The sequence below is a fragment of the Pezoporus flaviventris genome, unplaced genomic scaffold, assembly GCF_033815535.1.
Source record: "Pezoporus flaviventris isolate CSIRO_AGI_PZ_B2104156 unplaced genomic scaffold, CSIRO_AGI_Pfla_v1 ptg000015l, whole genome shotgun sequence".
In the NCBI taxonomy this organism is placed as follows: Eukaryota; Metazoa; Chordata; class Aves; order Psittaciformes; family Psittacidae; genus Pezoporus; species Pezoporus flaviventris.
In genome coordinates this window covers 17,650,084-17,669,237 of record NW_026892563.1, presented here as the reverse complement: position 1 = coordinate 17,669,237, position 19,154 = coordinate 17,650,084, and the positions used below count along the sequence as shown (strand labels likewise).

The 19,154-nt window shown below is 34.8% G+C and overlaps 1 protein-coding gene across 10 annotated transcripts in view; it reads left to right on the top strand.

The window, feature by feature from the left end:
* The window catches only part of ITSN1 (intersectin 1), a 136,418-nt gene that overhangs the window by 58,265 nt on the left and 58,999 nt on the right, over positions 1-19,154 (top strand). For 6 of the 10 annotated variants that reach the window (XM_061453654.1, XM_061453647.1, XM_061453645.1 and 3 more), the window contains 6 exons: positions 153-302; positions 482-622; positions 5,624-5,711; positions 5,886-6,025; positions 10,325-10,405; positions 16,416-16,540. In XM_061453654.1, the coding sequence (XP_061309638.1) occupies positions 153-302; positions 482-622; positions 5,624-5,711; positions 5,886-6,025; positions 10,325-10,405; positions 16,416-16,540 (725 nt within the window). The remainder of the gene's footprint in view (positions 1-152; positions 303-481; positions 623-5,623; positions 5,712-5,885; positions 6,026-10,324; positions 10,406-16,415; positions 16,541-19,154) is intronic. The other 4 variants (XM_061453650.1, XM_061453651.1, XM_061453652.1 and 1 more) reach the window with 1 other exon arrangement.

The window sequence follows — 19,154 nt, the reverse complement described above, 5'->3', positions numbered from 1 at the left end:
GAAAGAGGCACGTATTTTAGTCCACAGCTTAGCAGTGTGTGTTTATATTAATGTTTGGATTGCACATGAGAATCTGAATATGACTGACTGGAATAGTTTCTCAGAATAGACTTCCTTTTCTTTTTTTTTTTTTCTTTCTCCAAATGGTACAGGCTGCAAAACGGGAACTTGAGAGGCAGAGGCAACTTGAGTGGGAGCGTAATCGTCGGCAAGAATTACTAAATCAAAGAAACAAAGAACAAGAGGATATAGTTGTTCTGAAGGCAAAGAAAAAGACCTTAGAATTTGAGCTGGAAGCTCTAGTAAGTGATCCTGTTGCAGATAAAACACACAAGCACAATATTGGCTGTGATATGGCCATGTTTATTTTCTATAATTTCAAGTTTTCAATGTGGAATAAAAATACTTTTTAGATCCTGACTTGCCTGACAAACCATTCTGGTAGAAAAAGAGAGATATCTTTTTTTTTTCTTTTTTTAAGAATGATAAAAAGAATCAGCTGGAGGGAAAGCTACAGGATATCAGATGTCGGCTGTCTACCCAAAGACAAGAAATCGAAAGTACAAATAAATCTAGAGAACTGAGAATTGCTGAAATCACCCATTTGCAGCAGCAGCTACAGGTGGGAAAACATTCTCTAATTTTGTTCTTAGCTTTGCATTTTGACCTCCTCAACTGCATCAAGATCCTAACCAAACTTGCCTCTATATATGATGTGTTTTTCCTTGTACGTAAGGAATTGTTGTAGATAATTTGTCATTCTTTTGTATGAATGTTCTTCAGACATGTCTAAGAATTGTTTCCTACACTTGAAGGTGTGTCTGTGATTATCACTTCAAACTCATGGAATCCTGTTGAGGGGAGCAGGAAATAAGCTGTTTGGCTGAAGAAGTTAAAGGGTTTGGGGGGATGAGGAGAATGAAATTTTATGACTTGTGTTTGTGTTGGCAGCGATTGCTCTCTGTATGTGCTGAAAGAAAGAATTGACTTCAGTGAAGTGGCTAGTTGATGATCCTTTCTTCTTTTTTTTTAATTATAAAATAATAAACTTTCAAAATGAAATTACCAGTTAAACCAGTTACTTTTTCATTTAATCCTGAAATTTGTCTTTCCTACTTCTCTAAAATTCTCTGTCAAATTAAAGATGGAATTGTGTAGAGGTGTGCTTTTAGTGACTGAATAGTCTTTGCAATTTGTAAAGGTTCCTAGATGAGTGGTAGTATTTGATTTGGGGAATTTTTTTCTTTATTAAATATTTTATATTGCTTCAAATTAATTATTGGTGAGTAATAAGGGCTTTCAATGTTTTTTTCTACCAGTCAAAGCGAATCTCACACTTAGGAGTAAACCATATCATAAAACCTAATCCAACTGTTCCATTCCAGCTTTCTAAGCATAATTAATATGGTACATTTATTTGAACAATACCAGACTTGAAAGTTCCAGGTTTTTTGTTTTATGTAGCAGTATTTTTTGACTTATTTATTTGTTTTTTTAAAAACATCTCGCATTTCTGTTTTGTGTATTCATATACACCATTACACCTTTTACAAGGCATCTTTCTTTCCAAAGCAGGTTGTTGCAAAGAGTATAAGTGTTTGTGTCCACTTGATGCAAACAGTAGAAAACAATAAATGCTTGTGACATAAACAACTGCCATAGTTAGGCGTGAAACTACTCTTCTCTCTTTAATGAAATGCTTCTGTATTGGCAACTGAAAATGTGAAGGCAAACAGCACTGAATCAAGTGTTTAGGCAATAAAGTTACACTTAGCAGTACTGGCTCAAAGAGACAAAAAAACTTGGTGCTTGATAAAATGTGTGAAAATCCCTCATTTAACCTGAATAAGTTGAAGGCTACTGATTTTATGTGCACAGCCAATCTCTATGTAAAAGCAACAACCACCTGAATTTCTCTCTAACCGTTCTATTCCAAAAGCTTTCCATAGAAATGGTCTGAGGTACCGGAACTCACTCCAGAAGAAGCTAAGCAGCTACACAGACATTAATAGATAAATGCTATTTCAACAAATTGAATGGAATTCATATCCTACTTTCATATGTTGTTTCTGTTAGCTTGGTAATTTTTGTTCAGTTAGCCTCTGTAGTCAGAAAGGGTAAAGTATCTCTTTGCTTTTGTCATAATATAACAAGAAGAAAATGATATGTTACTGTAAAAAGCTGTAAGCTGTTTATGTTATAGTAAAAAACAATGTGCTACAGTTTAGTTAGGGTCCCATTACAACACACATCATTAAAAAAAAAAGTGAGAGAGTATCATTATTGTGAAGAACTTGGAATGAGCTTCCATGACTGGGTGTAATAAATGGAAGGTGCAGATGGAAGGAAAAAACTGTGAAATCAATATTATTGGGAAATGATTAATAAGAAATCTGTTCTATCCACCATTAGGTGTGCTTAAATAGGTTATTAAAAAGTGCAAACAAAGGACAGTGTTCTCTGTAGATTTATTAACAATTTTTGAATTTTTAGTCATAACCTTGGCTGATAGTAGATGTGCTTTTTCCTTACCTACAGCTTTTATGCATCAGTTTTAACTACATCACCATGAAAGGAAAAACTGAGGAAGGCAGAGGGATTCTTCACCTTCCCAACACTATTTATGCTACCCAATCATAATAGTTGAAAGGAAATTAGCTTGGGTTTTTTGTTTTGTTTTTTTTTTTGCTTTAGCATTTTGACACCACTCTGAAATTTTACTGAAACATCTGGTGAAGTACAACGAATTTTGCACAGTTGTCTACATTTTACTCTTGTTTTGGAATCACTAGTACATTTGTAGTGATTTTTAATCGTCTCTGCTCATTGTAATCGCTATGAGATGGTATGAACCCAGCAGCTTAGTTAATGCCTATTCACTGAATTACTTTGCTCATGACAACTGTAAGAGCACTTCTGTGATGAAAAATCACACTTTTTTTTTTTTTTTTGTTTTGGTCTTTAGTTTTGTGTTTTGGTTTGGTGGTGTTTTATTGGTGGCGTTTTTTGTTAGGTTTTTTTTTTTTTAGGTTGACAGCAATAGCTGTGGCTTTGTGGTTTTATCTTCTCTCAGTTGATCACTGATGTCAACCACTATATTTTAGTTAGTGTTGCCTGAAGGGTTTATCACAACTGTGATCCCAGAAAGAAGTGTCACTACTTAGTAAAAAAGGCCAGATTTTTACCTGGGGAGAACCTAAAGAGTGGATAGTTTTTTTCCTGAAAAAAAAGATTAGTTTCTAAGATATCATATAATTTTTACTATCTGATTTGTGGAGGAAAGACTTAATAAATGACTTTTTAAAAAGATTTTGATCCTCTAAACAATAGATAAACAAGTCAATATTTTTAGTTACCTTTGTAGGATGATACATCTTCACTTGGAAATATTTTAATTTAGTACATCTGACACTTGATATAGAAAGATGACTTAATTCAAAGGAGTAATTATTCTTTGAACTATTAATTAGTTTCAGGATGGAGTTTGATTAAACCTGTGAAAGAAACTGTGTAACAACCTTGGGTGATGAAAATTTGTGCTAGTTAAATGAATCTGGGGTGTCTGGTAGAGTGGTATCTCCAGGGATGTTTGGGAGGATTCTGCCTTTCAAACACCTGAACTGTATATGTTAGAATCACGTTTATAGTGTCTGCAGAGCTTCTGCTAGTTACCTGCAGGGATTATTTGCCTCCCTGATGAACACCTTGGCTCCCAAGTAATTTGGCTTTCCTCTGGAGCACTTGGAAGCAGGGTATGTGGCAGACACTTAAGGTATCTCTGTTTCCCATATGCCTTCTTGCTCAGGGTGTAGGATAAGAAGAAAACTTTCCCTTGTTAGATTTTCAGGAACTATTTCTTGATTGCTTTGTTTGCCTTCTACTGCCATGGGGGGCATTATTCAATTCTTGGAAATTTCTTGCTGCGTGAAACTTCAGCGTTGGTGATGCCATGAATTTCTATCATCTGTTTCTTCAGTACTGCTAAAGGATGTGGAATAGAAATGCTGTGGATGCTCTCAGAATAGATGCTTATTTGCATGGCTGTCTGTGATTTCAGGAAACAGAACTCGACCCACATGATCCCTTGATATTCTCAGCCTTAAATACTCTCCAGAGTATTCTGTGTATTAAGATTGAGTAGTCTGGAATTTAGACATATTCTGGCCTTTAAAAATAACCAACTAAGGTTAGGATTGCATTCCATCCTGAAAGACTGTCCTATGTTACTTTTTGTGCTTGAAGAATGATAATTTTTCTTTACATCCTTTTTTATTCTGATATCCATTCTGCTGTTTGGCTTACCTAAATGGTTCTTGGATTGGAATGGTATTATTTTGATATCCTTGTGTTTTGAAAGGTGATTTCCTTTCCTCTTTCTCTTGAGGTTTATCCATCAATACTTTTATTCTACTAAACGCCACATTTCTTGGATTATACAACTTGTAAACTTAATTTCCATTATGCCTGTGTGCTATACTAATTTGATAATACTGTTTAAATATTTCGTGCTGAACCACGGCATGGGGCATGAAGACATTTGAGTGAGAGGATGTAGTGGAAGGGGTAGTGTAAACACAAAGGACCATGTTCTGAGCTGTACACTGCAGAAGCCCAGTCAAAGATTGCCATGAGGGAACTGGGACAACTACGAAGTCATGTCAGCATGGCCATCCTTGTGTTGTTGTACAAAACCTAAAAACTTCTTATGGGACTTACTCTAGTATTAAGTGATTAGGTGACATTTATTCCTAGGATTGTATTATGTCATTTGCAATCCTTCATGACAAATTGAAATTGTCTGATGAGAAATTGTTGATTCCTCAAAAGCCTGCACCTGCTGAAATATATCCCTTGGTTTGTCTGAAAGATGGCATGTTAACAGGTGATTTTTATAAAATAAGCCGTTTCACCTTCTGTGATATGTTTTGATAACTTGAAGTTGGAGGTCAAGGCTTCTGAAAGGTGTAGGAAGTAGCACTTCATCCTCCAGGAAGAGCAAGGGTTATATAGGATATATATCCACCACAGGAGGAATTTGTCATCCAAAGATGTACAGTATTAGGACCATGTGTTGAAATTGAGAGATATCATAATCCTTTTTCATGCGTACTATCAAGAAATCTGGGACGCAAGTATTCTCATCTAACAGAACATGTTTTGCACAGCTTTGGGCCATATTCCTTTAAAGTGAAAGCCTTTATTTTCTCTTATTTAAAGAAACTGTAAATATTTGTATTCCTATTCTTGGTAAAAGTTAATATTAATTTATTAAAATGAGAATTAAACAGTATGTGCCGGTGTTAGTATTTCCTGGAATCCATCCATGTCTTTTTTCCCCAGAATTTCAAGTAAGTACAAGCCCAGTTACATATTCAGTGAGAATCAGTTCTCAAGTAATATGCTTCAATTTGATATAGTCAGTTTTTTGTATTGGCACAAAACTATGCCTGAGTGGTAGTAACACACAGGTAGTGTTTGGTAGCAATAACACATAATTTAGTGTGGGAAAAGTAGAATGTTTTCAGAAAGAAATGCAAATGAGAGGTCACATGGCTAAAGTCATTCCTCACCTTTTTGTTTCTTTCTCTTCTTGTTTTCTCTCTTCTTGTTATCATCCATTCAGGAATCTCAGCAGATGCTTGGAAGGTTGATTCCAGAAAAGCAATTGCTTAATGATCAGCTGAAGCAAGTTCAACAGAACAGTTTGCACAGTAAGTATATTTTTATACATGTCTAAGTCCGTATAGGACATAATGCTGCATTGCAGTGCAGTCTGTAATTTTGGGTTTTTCTGTGTTGCAACATGCATGTTGAAAAATGTTGCTTTCTATGATCTAAAATTCTCTGCCTAAGAAAATACTATTTGACGATATGTTTAAAACCAGGAGATTCTCTTCTTACTATCAAAAGAGCCTTAGAAGCCAAGGAAATAGCACGTCAACAGCTTCGAGATCAACTAGATGAAGTAGAAAAAGAAACCAGATCTAAACTTCAGGAAATTGATATTTTCAATAATCAACTGAAGGTAATCCTAGACTTTTTAACCATTTCTTCTAAATGTTCAGTTAATTATTTTCTAACTTGATTATGGACAAAAATGCTGAACTAGAATGATTGATTTAGAATGCCAGTTTTGTGAATGTTCTCAAATTATCTTTTTGTGAGGTTTTTTGGGTATTAGGGTTTTTTTAATTAATTTTAAGAAAATGCTATTTAGCATCCGTACTCGGATTTTGAATCAATTTTATCTGCAGAATCTACATAAGAATAAATTTGAGCTCTGATTCCAGATCCATGATTGCAAATATGAAATTGCTGGTTTCTGCCCTTTTTGCATCAAAGAAGTGCAAGACTGTAGTAGGTCAGCAAATCAGCTGGAATCAGTATTTCAAATTGAAATCTTTATTCAAGAGACTTGTTTTTCTACTGACACACAGAATTTTTATCTGCTCTTGTAAGCTCATGCTTGTTCCTGAATGTAGTTGTCTGTTGTTTGTGGTTTCATGCTTTATTGATCAGTCTTTGTTAAAACTGTGTGATTTTTTTTTGTTTATTTCTGCACAAGAAAATGACAGAAATTGCAGAAGTCAGAGAAATTTTTCTTCAGTCTTTAGTTACAAACTTTGATTAGCATTCTTTTTTCATAAAATATTCTAATGTTGAAGTAGTCTATCTGCTAATTCAATTGATGGTTTCTGCTGAAAACTGAGTAGAAAAATACCCAATTTCCCCCAGGGAGTCGTTCTAAAGTATTTAGAAGGAAAAACACTATGATAGGTACACCAGCCTTTCTGTAGATGTTTTGAAATTACATCAACCATGATTACATCATATGCCTTCGAATGGAAGGTGTGGTTGAAAGTTAAGCAACAAATAGCTTGTTTTAACATTAAAGATGTTAATAATTATAGGAAAAATTAAAACCTATAAACCGTACCACTACCTGTTACAATGCCAAATCAGAGATGACTTTCACGATCTTAAGCAAGGAGGTAGAAAGAAGGGAATCTCTTCAGAGTCATAAGAGTCACAGACAAACAAAATGTGAGCAATTTATTCTAAAAGATAACAGAATGGTTTGCCTCCAGTTTTGTTTATATTTTTTTTTGACACGTTAAAATGTAATGCTTTTTGCGTGATTATTTTAAATGGAGTCCTTTTGAAGTGTTTTGTGGTAAATATAAACAAAGGATATTAATTCTAAGATTAGTGTCAGCATTTGGTTTGCTCATAAAGGACCTAACCAGTTTATATATGGGCAGAGAGGTGAATAATTTTAGTGCTGTGACAGTAGCAAAACACATGCCAAGACCAAACAAAACGCAGTATTTTAAGTAGTGAAGAACTCGACTTAACAAGTAACAAGCTAATGATAATTAAAAATTGAAGATGTAAATTAAAGACATTGACAGTGATTTATCAGAATGCCATCTACCCAAGAATACATTGAGTCATTGTAAACTATTTTAAAATTTAATGGGAAAATTGATTTTTGTGTTCAAATCTTAATATTTAATTTTAAATGCTGAAAATGAGTGATGTAGACAGTTCTTTGGGAAGACTTCGGCAAGCTTTCTCTGGCTTGAGGATACTGTGTTCTTAATTTCGTAATGTGTAGAAGCAGTGTTTAATAGGAAGACCACTTTTTGATGCTGTATGTTGGTATTTTTGCCTTGCTGCGGCTTTCTTTGCTTTCTTTGAAGAGGTGAGTTTAAGAGAGGCGGTTGTACTATTGACACCGAGCAGGTGGGAGCTTAATTCAGGCAGTTTTATTTTCCCTCTTGGTAGTTTCATTAGATATGCAAAATGTATTTTGGTTGACCTGAGTGATTTTATTACTAGATTTAAATATCTACAAAGGCATATATACCTTTTTGTCGACTTAGCATGGGTGGTTGTAGTACTCCCAAATGCCAGAGAAACCGTTTAAACCATGCTGTGTGAGCAGCGGTGATTTAATGGCTGTTGTTCTTTTAGAGAGACTTCTCAGAATGCCTTGCATATGAGACTTTATGGACAAAGCTAGTGAAAACATCCATGAGACTCATGGTTTTATTAGGGTTTTGAGAAGTGGAAAATCTGTTTGTAAACCTAGGTAGAACACACCTATCTCTTCGGTGATAATATTGCTCAAAACAAAGTAGTCTGGGAACTTGCATAAATCTCAGATACTTCTACCTGTTTGTTTTTAAAATGTATTTTTATTAAGCAAATTAAATCCTCATTTTTTTGAATCAAGGTTGCTTCTAAATTATCTTGTAGGTTTAAAACTGATAGAGCATCAAGGTTGCTTCTAAATTATCTTGTAGGTTTAAAACTGATAGAGCAAATCACCATAAAAAGTACTACTTTGCGCTTCAGTATACTGAGATGCACAATTGCTGGGATGGCTGTTAGGATGCAGCACCATAATTGACAGTGTCATGTGCAGCTTTTGTACTCTGACAGGTGATGGAGAGGTACTGGTGCTTGCCTTGTCTTTTATAATCCAGCTAGCTTCTGGGCAAGAAGCAGAATGGTGTGGTACTGTTTGCAAACTCCCCCTCAGAAAAGTATATCTAAATAATCTTTAGGTATATACCACCTTACAGCATTTCACAATTATTTCCTACAGAGAGAGGGAGTAATACCTGTTTTTACTTTGTCAAAATGTGTAATTTAATAAAAAACAACCAAAATTGTAAATATGTAAGCTACTGCTCCCTGAGTACCAGTATATGCGAAATTAGTATGATGAAATGCTTAAGAGAGAGGGTAGTTGACAGCAACGTTAAATTATAAACTTTTGTCGTTGTTGAGATTTATTCTTTGCTGACTATGAATATGGGTTACATTATCTCCTATGTGAATGTATCCTTAAAGTTTGCAAAAACTGTTTCTGATTCATTCTCTTGAAATAGGCTATACTTGATAGTGAATACAGAAATATGCAGTGATAGTAGAAGAAAAAAATCAAGTCTGTAACTAGTATCAAGTGTGCATTTTCATTAATGAGACCACAAGGGTTACCGAATATTCTGATATATTTTAGCTTATGAGTCAAGTTGTTAATACCATACTCCTATACATTGGATTGTACTGCAATTGCCTCCATATTGTAGTTGTTATATTATTCATTAAGTGAATTCTTGAAACAAGCATTTAATTACCTAATCTTTCCTTCATGTCTTAATAGCATATGTGAGTGACTAGGGAGATAAATGCAGTATTTTTTTCCATGGATCTTTTATCTTCCCTCCAAAAGAACTGATTTAAAGTTCTTGTGGTTAGTCCTTTGGAACTCAAGTGTTTTGGTCACTTTAGTTTCAAGTTAACATCCCAAGGGTTGGAAATGTTTATAGAATTTGGTTACTTTTTTAAACTTTTCTAGATGTCGTGGTTTAAACCCAGCCAGCAACCCAGGCCCATGCAGCCACTCGCTCACTCCCCCTCCTTCCTCCCCCTCTCCCGTACAAAATGTTACTAATATTTTAAAATGGATCGTTTCGAGAATCTTTGTTAACCAGGTAGAACCACATGGTTTTAGGAAACTGTTAATACTTGCTTGGCAGAGAAATAAGTACCTTAGCCTGCAGCTGGTCAACTATTCTTTTAAATGAGGTTTGATGTGTTTTATGAGCATAGGAACTAGTCTTGTGATTGTGCTGTATGTGGTTATAGAGCAAGTAACTGAGTTTGTAGCAAGGTTGAAAGTTGGGCCATTTTTTTAATGTCCTGAATTGTGGTTGAAGGAGTCTGTTTTCCATTAGTCTTTAGAAATCTTAGCCTAGAAACCTAAGAATTAAAATTGATACATATATTAGTAAAATGTAACTAGGCACTTGTTTATTTTCTCTGCTTTATAAAATAAACCTGTGGAATGGAAGGCTTTATACTAGGTTTCCTGTTTGTATATTTATAGCCCTACTATAATTTACCTTTATAAATTTTTTTCTACATTCAGTGTGAATTTACATTTAAATGTTACGAAGGTTGGCCATTGCACACTGTCAAATAAAGCAATAATAATTCTTAATATGGTCCTTGTCTCCAGAGACCAAATAATAATTTCATATAGTATAGAAGAATCAAGTATTTAAAGCTTATCAGCGTTACTGCACAGAAGAAGAAAACTAATAAATCAGTATTTCTGAAATGCATTAGTCTTGCTGAGAAGCTTTTCTCAGTGCCTGGAAAAAGTGGTGAACAAGTATAATTAAGTTCTTAAAAACGTTTTACATTTTGTGTCATGTTCCAGTTGTTGTCAGTCCCTGTCTAGTCAGTGTGCACTGGACAAGTCTTGCATATGAATGCCTGTTTACATTTGAGCATTTCTTTCTTCCAGTCAGTGGCAATGGAAGATGCAATGCTGCAGTGCCTGGCAGTTCTCCTGGGCTGCGTCAACTACTTAGACTCCTTTCTAAAGGTCTCCATGCCATACTCAGGCAGTACACAGCTATCTCAATCTGAGTGATGAACTTCCTCCAGTTATGTGCTTCACTTTACCATAAACAGATGAGTGTGCAGTGTTTAACTAAGTTAGTATTTTAATAAGAGATGCGAGCACTAAAACATAACCAAAGAGAAGAGTTTATAATTGTTATCTAATCCTTACAGTCTAGATTTGAATTGCAACTTGGGCAAGGTATTAGTTAGTTATTTTTGTCTTGCTTATCTGAAACTTCAAGATTTTAAGTTATTTGCCCTTTTGGTCATGCTGTTCAGAATTTTCAAAAAGAAAACACTTTTATATTAAGTATTTCTACACGGTACTGTGATTTGTGATTTCAGGTATGAGAGATGGCAATATAGTCCCTTTGTCGAATCTCCCATAGCTATACTATGGGATGAACAAAGGAACTGTTTCAGTCAAGGAGAGAGCAGGTTCTTTGGGAGCTGGGGAATGGGGTAAAAGAGTATTGCTGTGGAAAAGCCTCAGTGAGCACAGAACTGTAGGGTTCTTTCCTCTTGGGTCAAATGCTCTGGTTTGTCTCAAGGGGAGAGGATTTGATAGAAACATTGTATTGTTATCCCTGAAGTATCCTAAATTCTATTGTCTTTTGTCAAAAGGCAAAATTTGAGCTTAAACCACTATATTTCTAATGTTAAGGTTTTCATAGCAATACGACTTGTCTGTATATAGTGAGTATTACTCAGCTGTATGAAACTCATTTTTTTTAATTCGTATTCAGTATTATGTGGGTGCCTAAATGTGGCTATTGTAACATCTCAAAAATTTTACTTGTTAGTCTGTTTGTGAATTAAATAGAAAAGTAACAATTTATCTCTGCTTTTAAGGTAAGACATGCTTTGTCCTGCCCACCAGAAACAAGCAAAGCATTGTTATGTCTTTGGAGTTACAATATATGATTTGTAAATGTACAGCTTTGAAGTTGCTTGTGTCTGTAAAAGATGAGTGTAGGACTGTGCTGAATATTCAGCTGGCAAATGTTTCATTCTGTTAACTGTTGAAGTGTTATTATACTTTTGTTCAACTGGTGTCCTATAGCACTGTGGGAAATGCTGATTCTTTCTCCCTATCCTCCCACTGGTACTTGGCAAAACAACAGAAAATCTATCTGTTGCATGAGATACAATATCAAATTTTTATTTCCTCATTGCTAATGCAAAGAATTATATATATTGCATTCTTTTTCTCTCCAAAAATATTCTACCCAGTGCTATTAGTATAACATAGGTTAGATTTTCTTAACTGTTACAGATATGTCACAGAAAAATCTCTTTACAAAATATTGAACCGGCACATTGGCTTAGCCGGGGGGGAATAATGTGATAAAATGTCTATGGAAAACTTAAGTAATTTATTAAAATGTCCCTTGAAATACAAATTCAGCTGAGCATATAGGGGAAAATGATGAAATAAGCAAACAAAATAATTTTATTATTTGGACCAGAGTTGGCAGGAACATCTAACTGCTGTCATGCAGCAGTTAATGATCCTACTACATGTACTCAGTTTGAGAAACTCCACGCTTCAGACAGACATGGAGGCATGGCTCATAGGTACACCTTCCCCAGTTTTTGTTTGGCAGTAAAAGTAGCATATATCGTAGGGTTAGTGGTGACATAAACATACATGTCTGTACTACAATTAAAATATAAAGATTGGGCTAGCCTTGTAGTTGGACATCTAATGGAAGTGAGTAATATTAGTTCACAGATGTCTTGCAAATTGTAACTCGTTTTTATGTATTTGCAAATTCAGGGAGTTTTTCTGAAGGAAGGAAAATACCAGTATTCTGAATTAGCCGTAGATTCCTCCTGGTTCTGTGTATAAAGATGAACTGAAGCATTCTTTCTAGTTTAAAAATGTCTTGTTAAAAAGTAAACTAAGCTCAGATACATGCATATGGGTTGACTCACTTAAAACTTTTGGCATTTATAGGGTTTTTTTGTTTAAACTGTGATAGCCTTCATGTTCTTTAAGTGGTTATTTCTGTTTAACTGGTCAAACACCAGAGTTTGGGATAAAGATGCAAAAAAAAAAAAAAATAAACCGGAAAGCACTGTTGTCTAAATAGCTTAAAGCTTTTGCAAGTTGCAACAGGTTATCTTCAGTGCTGCCTTATTAGAAAAGTGTGGCTATCCCAGACCTCTCTGTTCAATAGCAAGAAGAGTTTTCATCAGCCAGGACTCTTGAGCTTGTTGGCATACAAAGTTAGGTGAAAGGAGGGAGCATGATTGTGAAGGAAAGCTAGAGCAAGTGGAACAAAGGATTTCTAAATGGAAGCCTGTGTTAAAGCTGAACTAAATGTAGGAGTCAGAAACCTGTGCTTTGTACAGAAGTCTTTTTATCCAGAAAACACAAACAGCTTGTTAAAAATCATGAGTACTAGTCAAGATACTTGATACTTCTTCAAGTAGTATTTTGAACTTCAAGAACTTTGTAGAGACTTTTATGGATTTCTGCAGTCTACAAAAATTTGTAATGCTGTTGGCCAGGCTTTCACCTGTACCATTTTTTAATCTATGTCCTTTCACATGAATGCTTGTAAATCACTCAACTGCTGATGATCTTATGGTTATATAATTTGTCCTTTGCACTTGTGCATATTTTTGATACGAATAAGGGTTCAGGTGATCATACAGAGAAGATGGGGGCTATCATTCTCCAGAGAATTTAATTTGAAACAAGGGCCCAGTGTTCTGTACCTCGACATATTACAAGTGTAACGCCATTAAAGAAGCTGAATTAGTAACATACAGTTATTGAAATGACTGTTTCCTCTAGTTAGCACTTCAGAAATTTATAGTTAGCTCTGAGACCACCTCCAGCTCCAGGTGCAGTTGACCAGCTGTGTATTCACTGCAATCTCCTGATCCTTTTATTTTCTCATTGTTCATTATGGGCCAGCTACTAAAAACTCATTATGTTCAACATTGCTAATGTATTTCCTTTTTACTAGCCCTTTTCTTTAGTCCAAATGACACTATGCATCAATGTTTATAACCATGGGCATTCAGGATTTAAAAATTTTCCCAGAAGGCAATATCCTACCTGAATAATTATGGTGAACTACTCTTACCTAAGAGTAGTTTATTTTACATACTGTAATATCCATTCTAGACCCTAACTATCTTTACTATGGAAAGTAATGATGCTCATAAATTACAGCATACACACAGGCATAATGGAAATTAAGTTTACAAGTTGTATAATTCAAGAAATGTGGCGTTTAGTAGACTAAAAGTATTGATGGATAAACCTCAAGAGAAAGAGGAAAGGAAATCACCTTTCAAAACACAAGGATATCAAAATAATACCATTCCAATCCAACAACCGTTTAGGTAAGCCAAACAGCAGAATGGATATCAGAATAAAAAAGGATGTAAAGAAAAATTATCATTCTTCAAGCACAAAAAGTAACATAGGACAGTATTTCAGGGTGGAATGCAATCCTAACCTTAGTTGGTTATTTTTAAAGGCCAGAATATGTTCAAATTCCAGACTACTCAATCTTAATACACAGAATACTCTGGAGAGTATTTAAGGCTGGGAATATCAAGGGATCATGTGGGTCGAGTTCTGTTTCCTGAAATCACAGACAGCCATGCAAATAAGCATCTATTCTGAGAGCATCCACAGCATTTCTATTCCACATCCTTTAGCAGTACTGAAGAAACAGATGATAGAAATTCATGGCATCACCAACGCTGAAGCTTCACGCAGCAAGAAATTTCCAAGAATTGAATAATGCCCCCCATGGCAGTAGAAGGCAAACAAAGCAATCAAGAAATAGTTCCTGAAAATCTAACGAGGGAAAGTTTTCTTCTTATCCTACACCCTGAGCAAGAAGGCATATGGGAAACAGAGATACCTTAAGTGTCTGCCACATACCCTGCTTCCAAGTGCTCCAGAGGAAAGCCAAATTACTTGGGAGCCAAGGTGTTCATCAGGGAGGCAAATAATCTCTGATGCTCATAAAATATGGTATTGCCCAAGTTACCTCTGCGTTTCAGTCAGTTTCATGGCCTTAGCCGAGTCTTAATTAAAACTTGCATTAGAACTGATTATCTCATTAATGATTTTGAATTCAGTTTTCACTGAATTTAAAGTTGAGGATCATAAATAAAATGAGACTAAGATCCAGGACATGAGATTCAACTTAAGTTGTTTTTTTTTTTTTTAACCTTTTATCCTTACATCCGGAGTGTTTTTATTAACTTGCAAGGATCATGTGCTGCTGCTCTTCGTGACATAGTTCTTCTGATGTCTTAAAATTTGAGGCACACAACAATATGCAGTCGTTCAGCACTAATGCATGTATTATTTTCACTAACTAAAACTTGTAGACACAGTGCAAGTGCAGTTTGTAAACAAGCGGATATTAACTTTCAACTTTTGTGAAACTATAGCTAAGAAGTTACTGTTAATGTTGTGAAGTTAACTTACTGAAACTTTCCTAACTTTGGCCCTTTGAATCACTTTGATATTCAGGTTTGGGGTGTTTTTAATCATTATTCATTTTTTCTTACACAACTCTCTACATTGTGGTCAGTGCATGAGCATAGTCTTCATTTGGCTAATTTTAGATTGTAAATTTCTGAAAAACTTTACAAAGTTAGTTATCAAAAAAAACTGTGAAAATTGGCCTTTTTAACCTTTTATGGATACAAGAATGAAACAAACCTGCATGACATAAGTCATAACATATTTAAATAGAAGTGGACACTATTAAGATGAAGATTTAGAAAGAATTTCCTCCTGCAGACTTTTTCTGCCTATTTTTGTCTGTACTATATTTTCATTAAAACATAACAATTTTTAAAGTAAAATTTTATTTTCAATGGAAAAAATTCAGTTGTCGTAGGTAAAATTGTCTTTTTTTCCTCTGGTATTGCTGAGGAGTTCAGACACAATATTCTAGGTATGCAAAATGATTCCGGATAAAACCTGTATTTGTGTTAATAGGTGTTAATGCAGAAAACAAATCTTGAGGAAAATATGATGGTTTTATAATTAGTTATATTCTAAATGTTTCAGACAACATCTTTCAAGTTAATTAGAGGAAAACTGACTTGTATATGGTTGAATACTGTCTGTGCCATGATTCATCCCAAAGATACTGCTTAAGGAATTCTCCTAGGTGCAGAATCAAAGGATCAGCTAGGTTGGAAAAGACCTTTAACATCACAAAGTCCAACCGTAGCCCCAGCACTGCCAAGTCCACCATGAAATCATGTCACTAAGGGCCTTGCCTACATGGTTTTTGAATGCTTCCAGGGATAGTGACTCTACCACTTCCCTGGGAAGCTTGTTCCAATAACAGCACCCTTCTGGTGGAGAAATTTTTCCTAATATCATAGAATGGTATTAGAAAGGACCTTAAGATCACCCCCCAAAGACACAGGGACACCTCACACTATATATTGCCCAAGGCTCTATCCAACCTAAACCTCCCCTGGCAAATATATAAAACAGTATTGTATATGTATTGTGTAAAACAATCATGAAGTTTCTTCAGTAAATCATAATTAATTTCAAAATAAAACACTGAAAATCAAAATCAACCGAAACAGTTGCTGTTATGAGCAGCTCAGAAGTCAGTTTTTTTGTCTGGAATGTAATACATAAATTGAACAAACCAGCAAACAACTTAAAATAATTTGTAAGTGATTTTTCAGATAAAGCTTCATCAAACTTTTGTTAACTTTTTAGGGTCCCATTTTAAAAAGGTTTTCTTGTTTATTAATTCTTTAATGTCTCAGATTACATGGATAATATAGGAAAACAGGAAGTGATTTGTAGTCCTTTGAATCTACCTTAAATGTCTGCCATTACATTTGGCAATACTCATAAATTTGAACAGATACCCAACTATTTGCAAGTTTTGGTACTTCACAATTAAATACATGGGGCCATTAGTTATGAGTCACATAGTATGTGTTTACATATATTTTACTTTCTTCTCTAGGAGTTGAGAGAAATACATAACAAACAGCAACTACAAAAGCAAAAGAACTTGGAAGCTGAGAGGCTGAAACAGAAGGAACAAGAAAGGAAAACAGTAGAACTAGAAAAGCAAAAAGAAGCTCAAAGGTAACTGCTCTAATTTAAGCCGTGTATTAAAGTGAAAAGCATTTTGCAAACAAACTCTATTCCAAGGAGTATAATCTGATCTCAACTAATATATCAGTAAAAGGCAAGAGTACCCAAGGCCTAGGCCAAGTTTCATTTCATTGCAGATGATCCTTTTTAAAACTCAGAGAATCTCTTGATTAATCCTTGAATAAGAAGCGTGCTGTTGAATTGAGCTTCTGCATCTGTCTGTGACTGTCAGTGATACATACAGTTTTCAGCAGTGTTACTTAAACGTGTAGTGTACTTCTATACCTAGAAAGGTTCTTAAACAGTCTAACTTTACTGGTATAAAACACAGAGCTAATGTTTTTCTGCTACAAAGTTGGGAAATTTGTTTTTGACAGTTCGATTCTGACATCATTTATCAGTAGCTGTTTAATTTAATTTTTAGCAATTGTGGGGTTTTTATAGTCTTAATGTAGGCAGATGTTGGTCATGAGATGAAAACAAAGGCCTGGGAACAAGAGGTCTTAAATTATTACATGGAGTGTGACCTAAATTGAATTGGTAGCCTGTGTTACTGCATGGTGAGTCAAGTTAATTTTCATGTTTCAGGCAAAGCCAAAGCAAGTTCTTGGTGCAAACCATATCTTCAAATAGAAATCTTATGCACAGAAAGCAATTAAGTTTAGATAATTCTTAAATATTTCCATAAATCCAATGTCTTTAAAAATCTTAATCTATTTCAGAACTAGCAAACTTTCTAAAAAAGCAGCTTTCCATCATGAAGAAATAGCTACACAAAATATGGTAATTATGATGGAACTTGAAAATACGAAGGCTGCTGAGATACTGGAAGTATAGTAAAACAAGAAATATTCTGTTTCTGAATACTGAATAAAATACTCTTTCTTTCCAGAAAATTTGAAATTTAAAAAAAACAAATCTCAAAAAGGAAATTATTCTGTCATGGAAAACTTAATCTCTAACTTTTCATGCTAGCTGAGCATTATTAGACATTATTGGTAATGCAAAACTTCATGCTGCCCAAATATTCAAGCTTCTAAGTAATTGTAATTGGTGATAATGAGCAGTTTGCCAGTCTTACTGATTTCCGCTAGGCACCAAGATGAGTAAGGTAAATGGTTATACTCATAACCTGCAAATTGCCTCATGATGATTATGGCCTTTTAATAGCTCTAGTGAAAGCAAAGAAACAAAGAATAATCTAAGATCATAGTTATGCACACTTTAACCTTTGGCTTGATAATAACTACAATCACTTTATACTGAGAACTGTCTTAGCAATTTTTTGGTAATTATGCACTACATTATGCAAATAATTGAGCAAATAAAGATACAGACATACATATTTGGGGATGGTAGAGGTCTTTGTGAAGACCTCTTGTAGCTAATTAGTCTTAATTGGTTTAGGGCTAATTCCATGCAGACTTGTATGATTGTGGGAGTAAAATACGGCTCAGAACTAAAATGAGTGTTTGGGATAAGAACTGCCTGAGCGATATAATGCAATTGTTGGGAGAAAAAAGGAAACTAATAGAGTAAAAGCAAGTATATGTAAATCCCAGATTAGAAATTGTATTCCACAATAATTCACACATGAGGAGTCTTGAAGTAGGGAAAAGAACAGAATATCTTTCTGTTCCTAACCCCAAACTGTGGCACTCACACCTAGGCTTGTGTTTCTTTAGCTTCTATGTCTCTTCCTATTCCCTTCCCTGTCTTTAACTCATGATATTAGCTTCCATAACAACCAAAGAAAAGAATTCTACAGCTGCTATGGAAAGAAAAAAGAAATTGCACATATCCACTGTCCTCCCAAGGGACTTTTTTTTTTTTTTGTCTTCTTTTTCTCTTCTCACTCCAGCAGTTAGAGCAAACTTAGGTTAGAGGTATGGGAAGACTTAATTGCTCTATTAGAAACATAATTAAAAACTCAATTTCCCATTTAAAGCCCATCTGAATAAACTCACTAGGTAAGACGCCACTCAAGTCAAAAGAAAGTTGAGCTCTGTATGCCTGTGTGGTGCAGCTTCAGTGTTGCAACAAAGCTATTGAGTAATTGGCTCTGAATACTTTGTAAATGAACATATGAAGGACAAATTGAGCAATTAAAATAAGAGGTTGTCAGAACAGTGAATTTATTAACTTAAACGACTTTATATTGAAGGCAGAAAAGCATGGCAGTGTTTCACAGAGGAAGAAGTGATCTCCTTACTGGTGTCTTAAGTTCTACTTGTGGCATACTGATGTAGCATATTGAAATAGTATAGGCAATTTAATTGAGAAACAAAGATTTTTTTTTTTTTTGAGCTTGTAGGTTAGCTGTCATTTTAAGCAGTTACTTCAACAGGTACCTTGATATCTTTCAGAAATTCTTCTTCTTAAGTCAAAACTTACATCGATAGAGATGAGATTTTTGCCCTCTGGTGCCAACCTACTGTTTGGAACGTGTATTTTTCCCCTTAAAGATTTTTTTTTTTTTTTTTTTTCCCCACATGGTTTCTGGCCAGGAATTCATGTTATTCTTGGTTCTGTGTAGCAGGCTAAGTCTGTAATGACCAGCTTGTTTTCATGCCTTTGTCATTGATTCTGTGAATAGGAAGGAGGT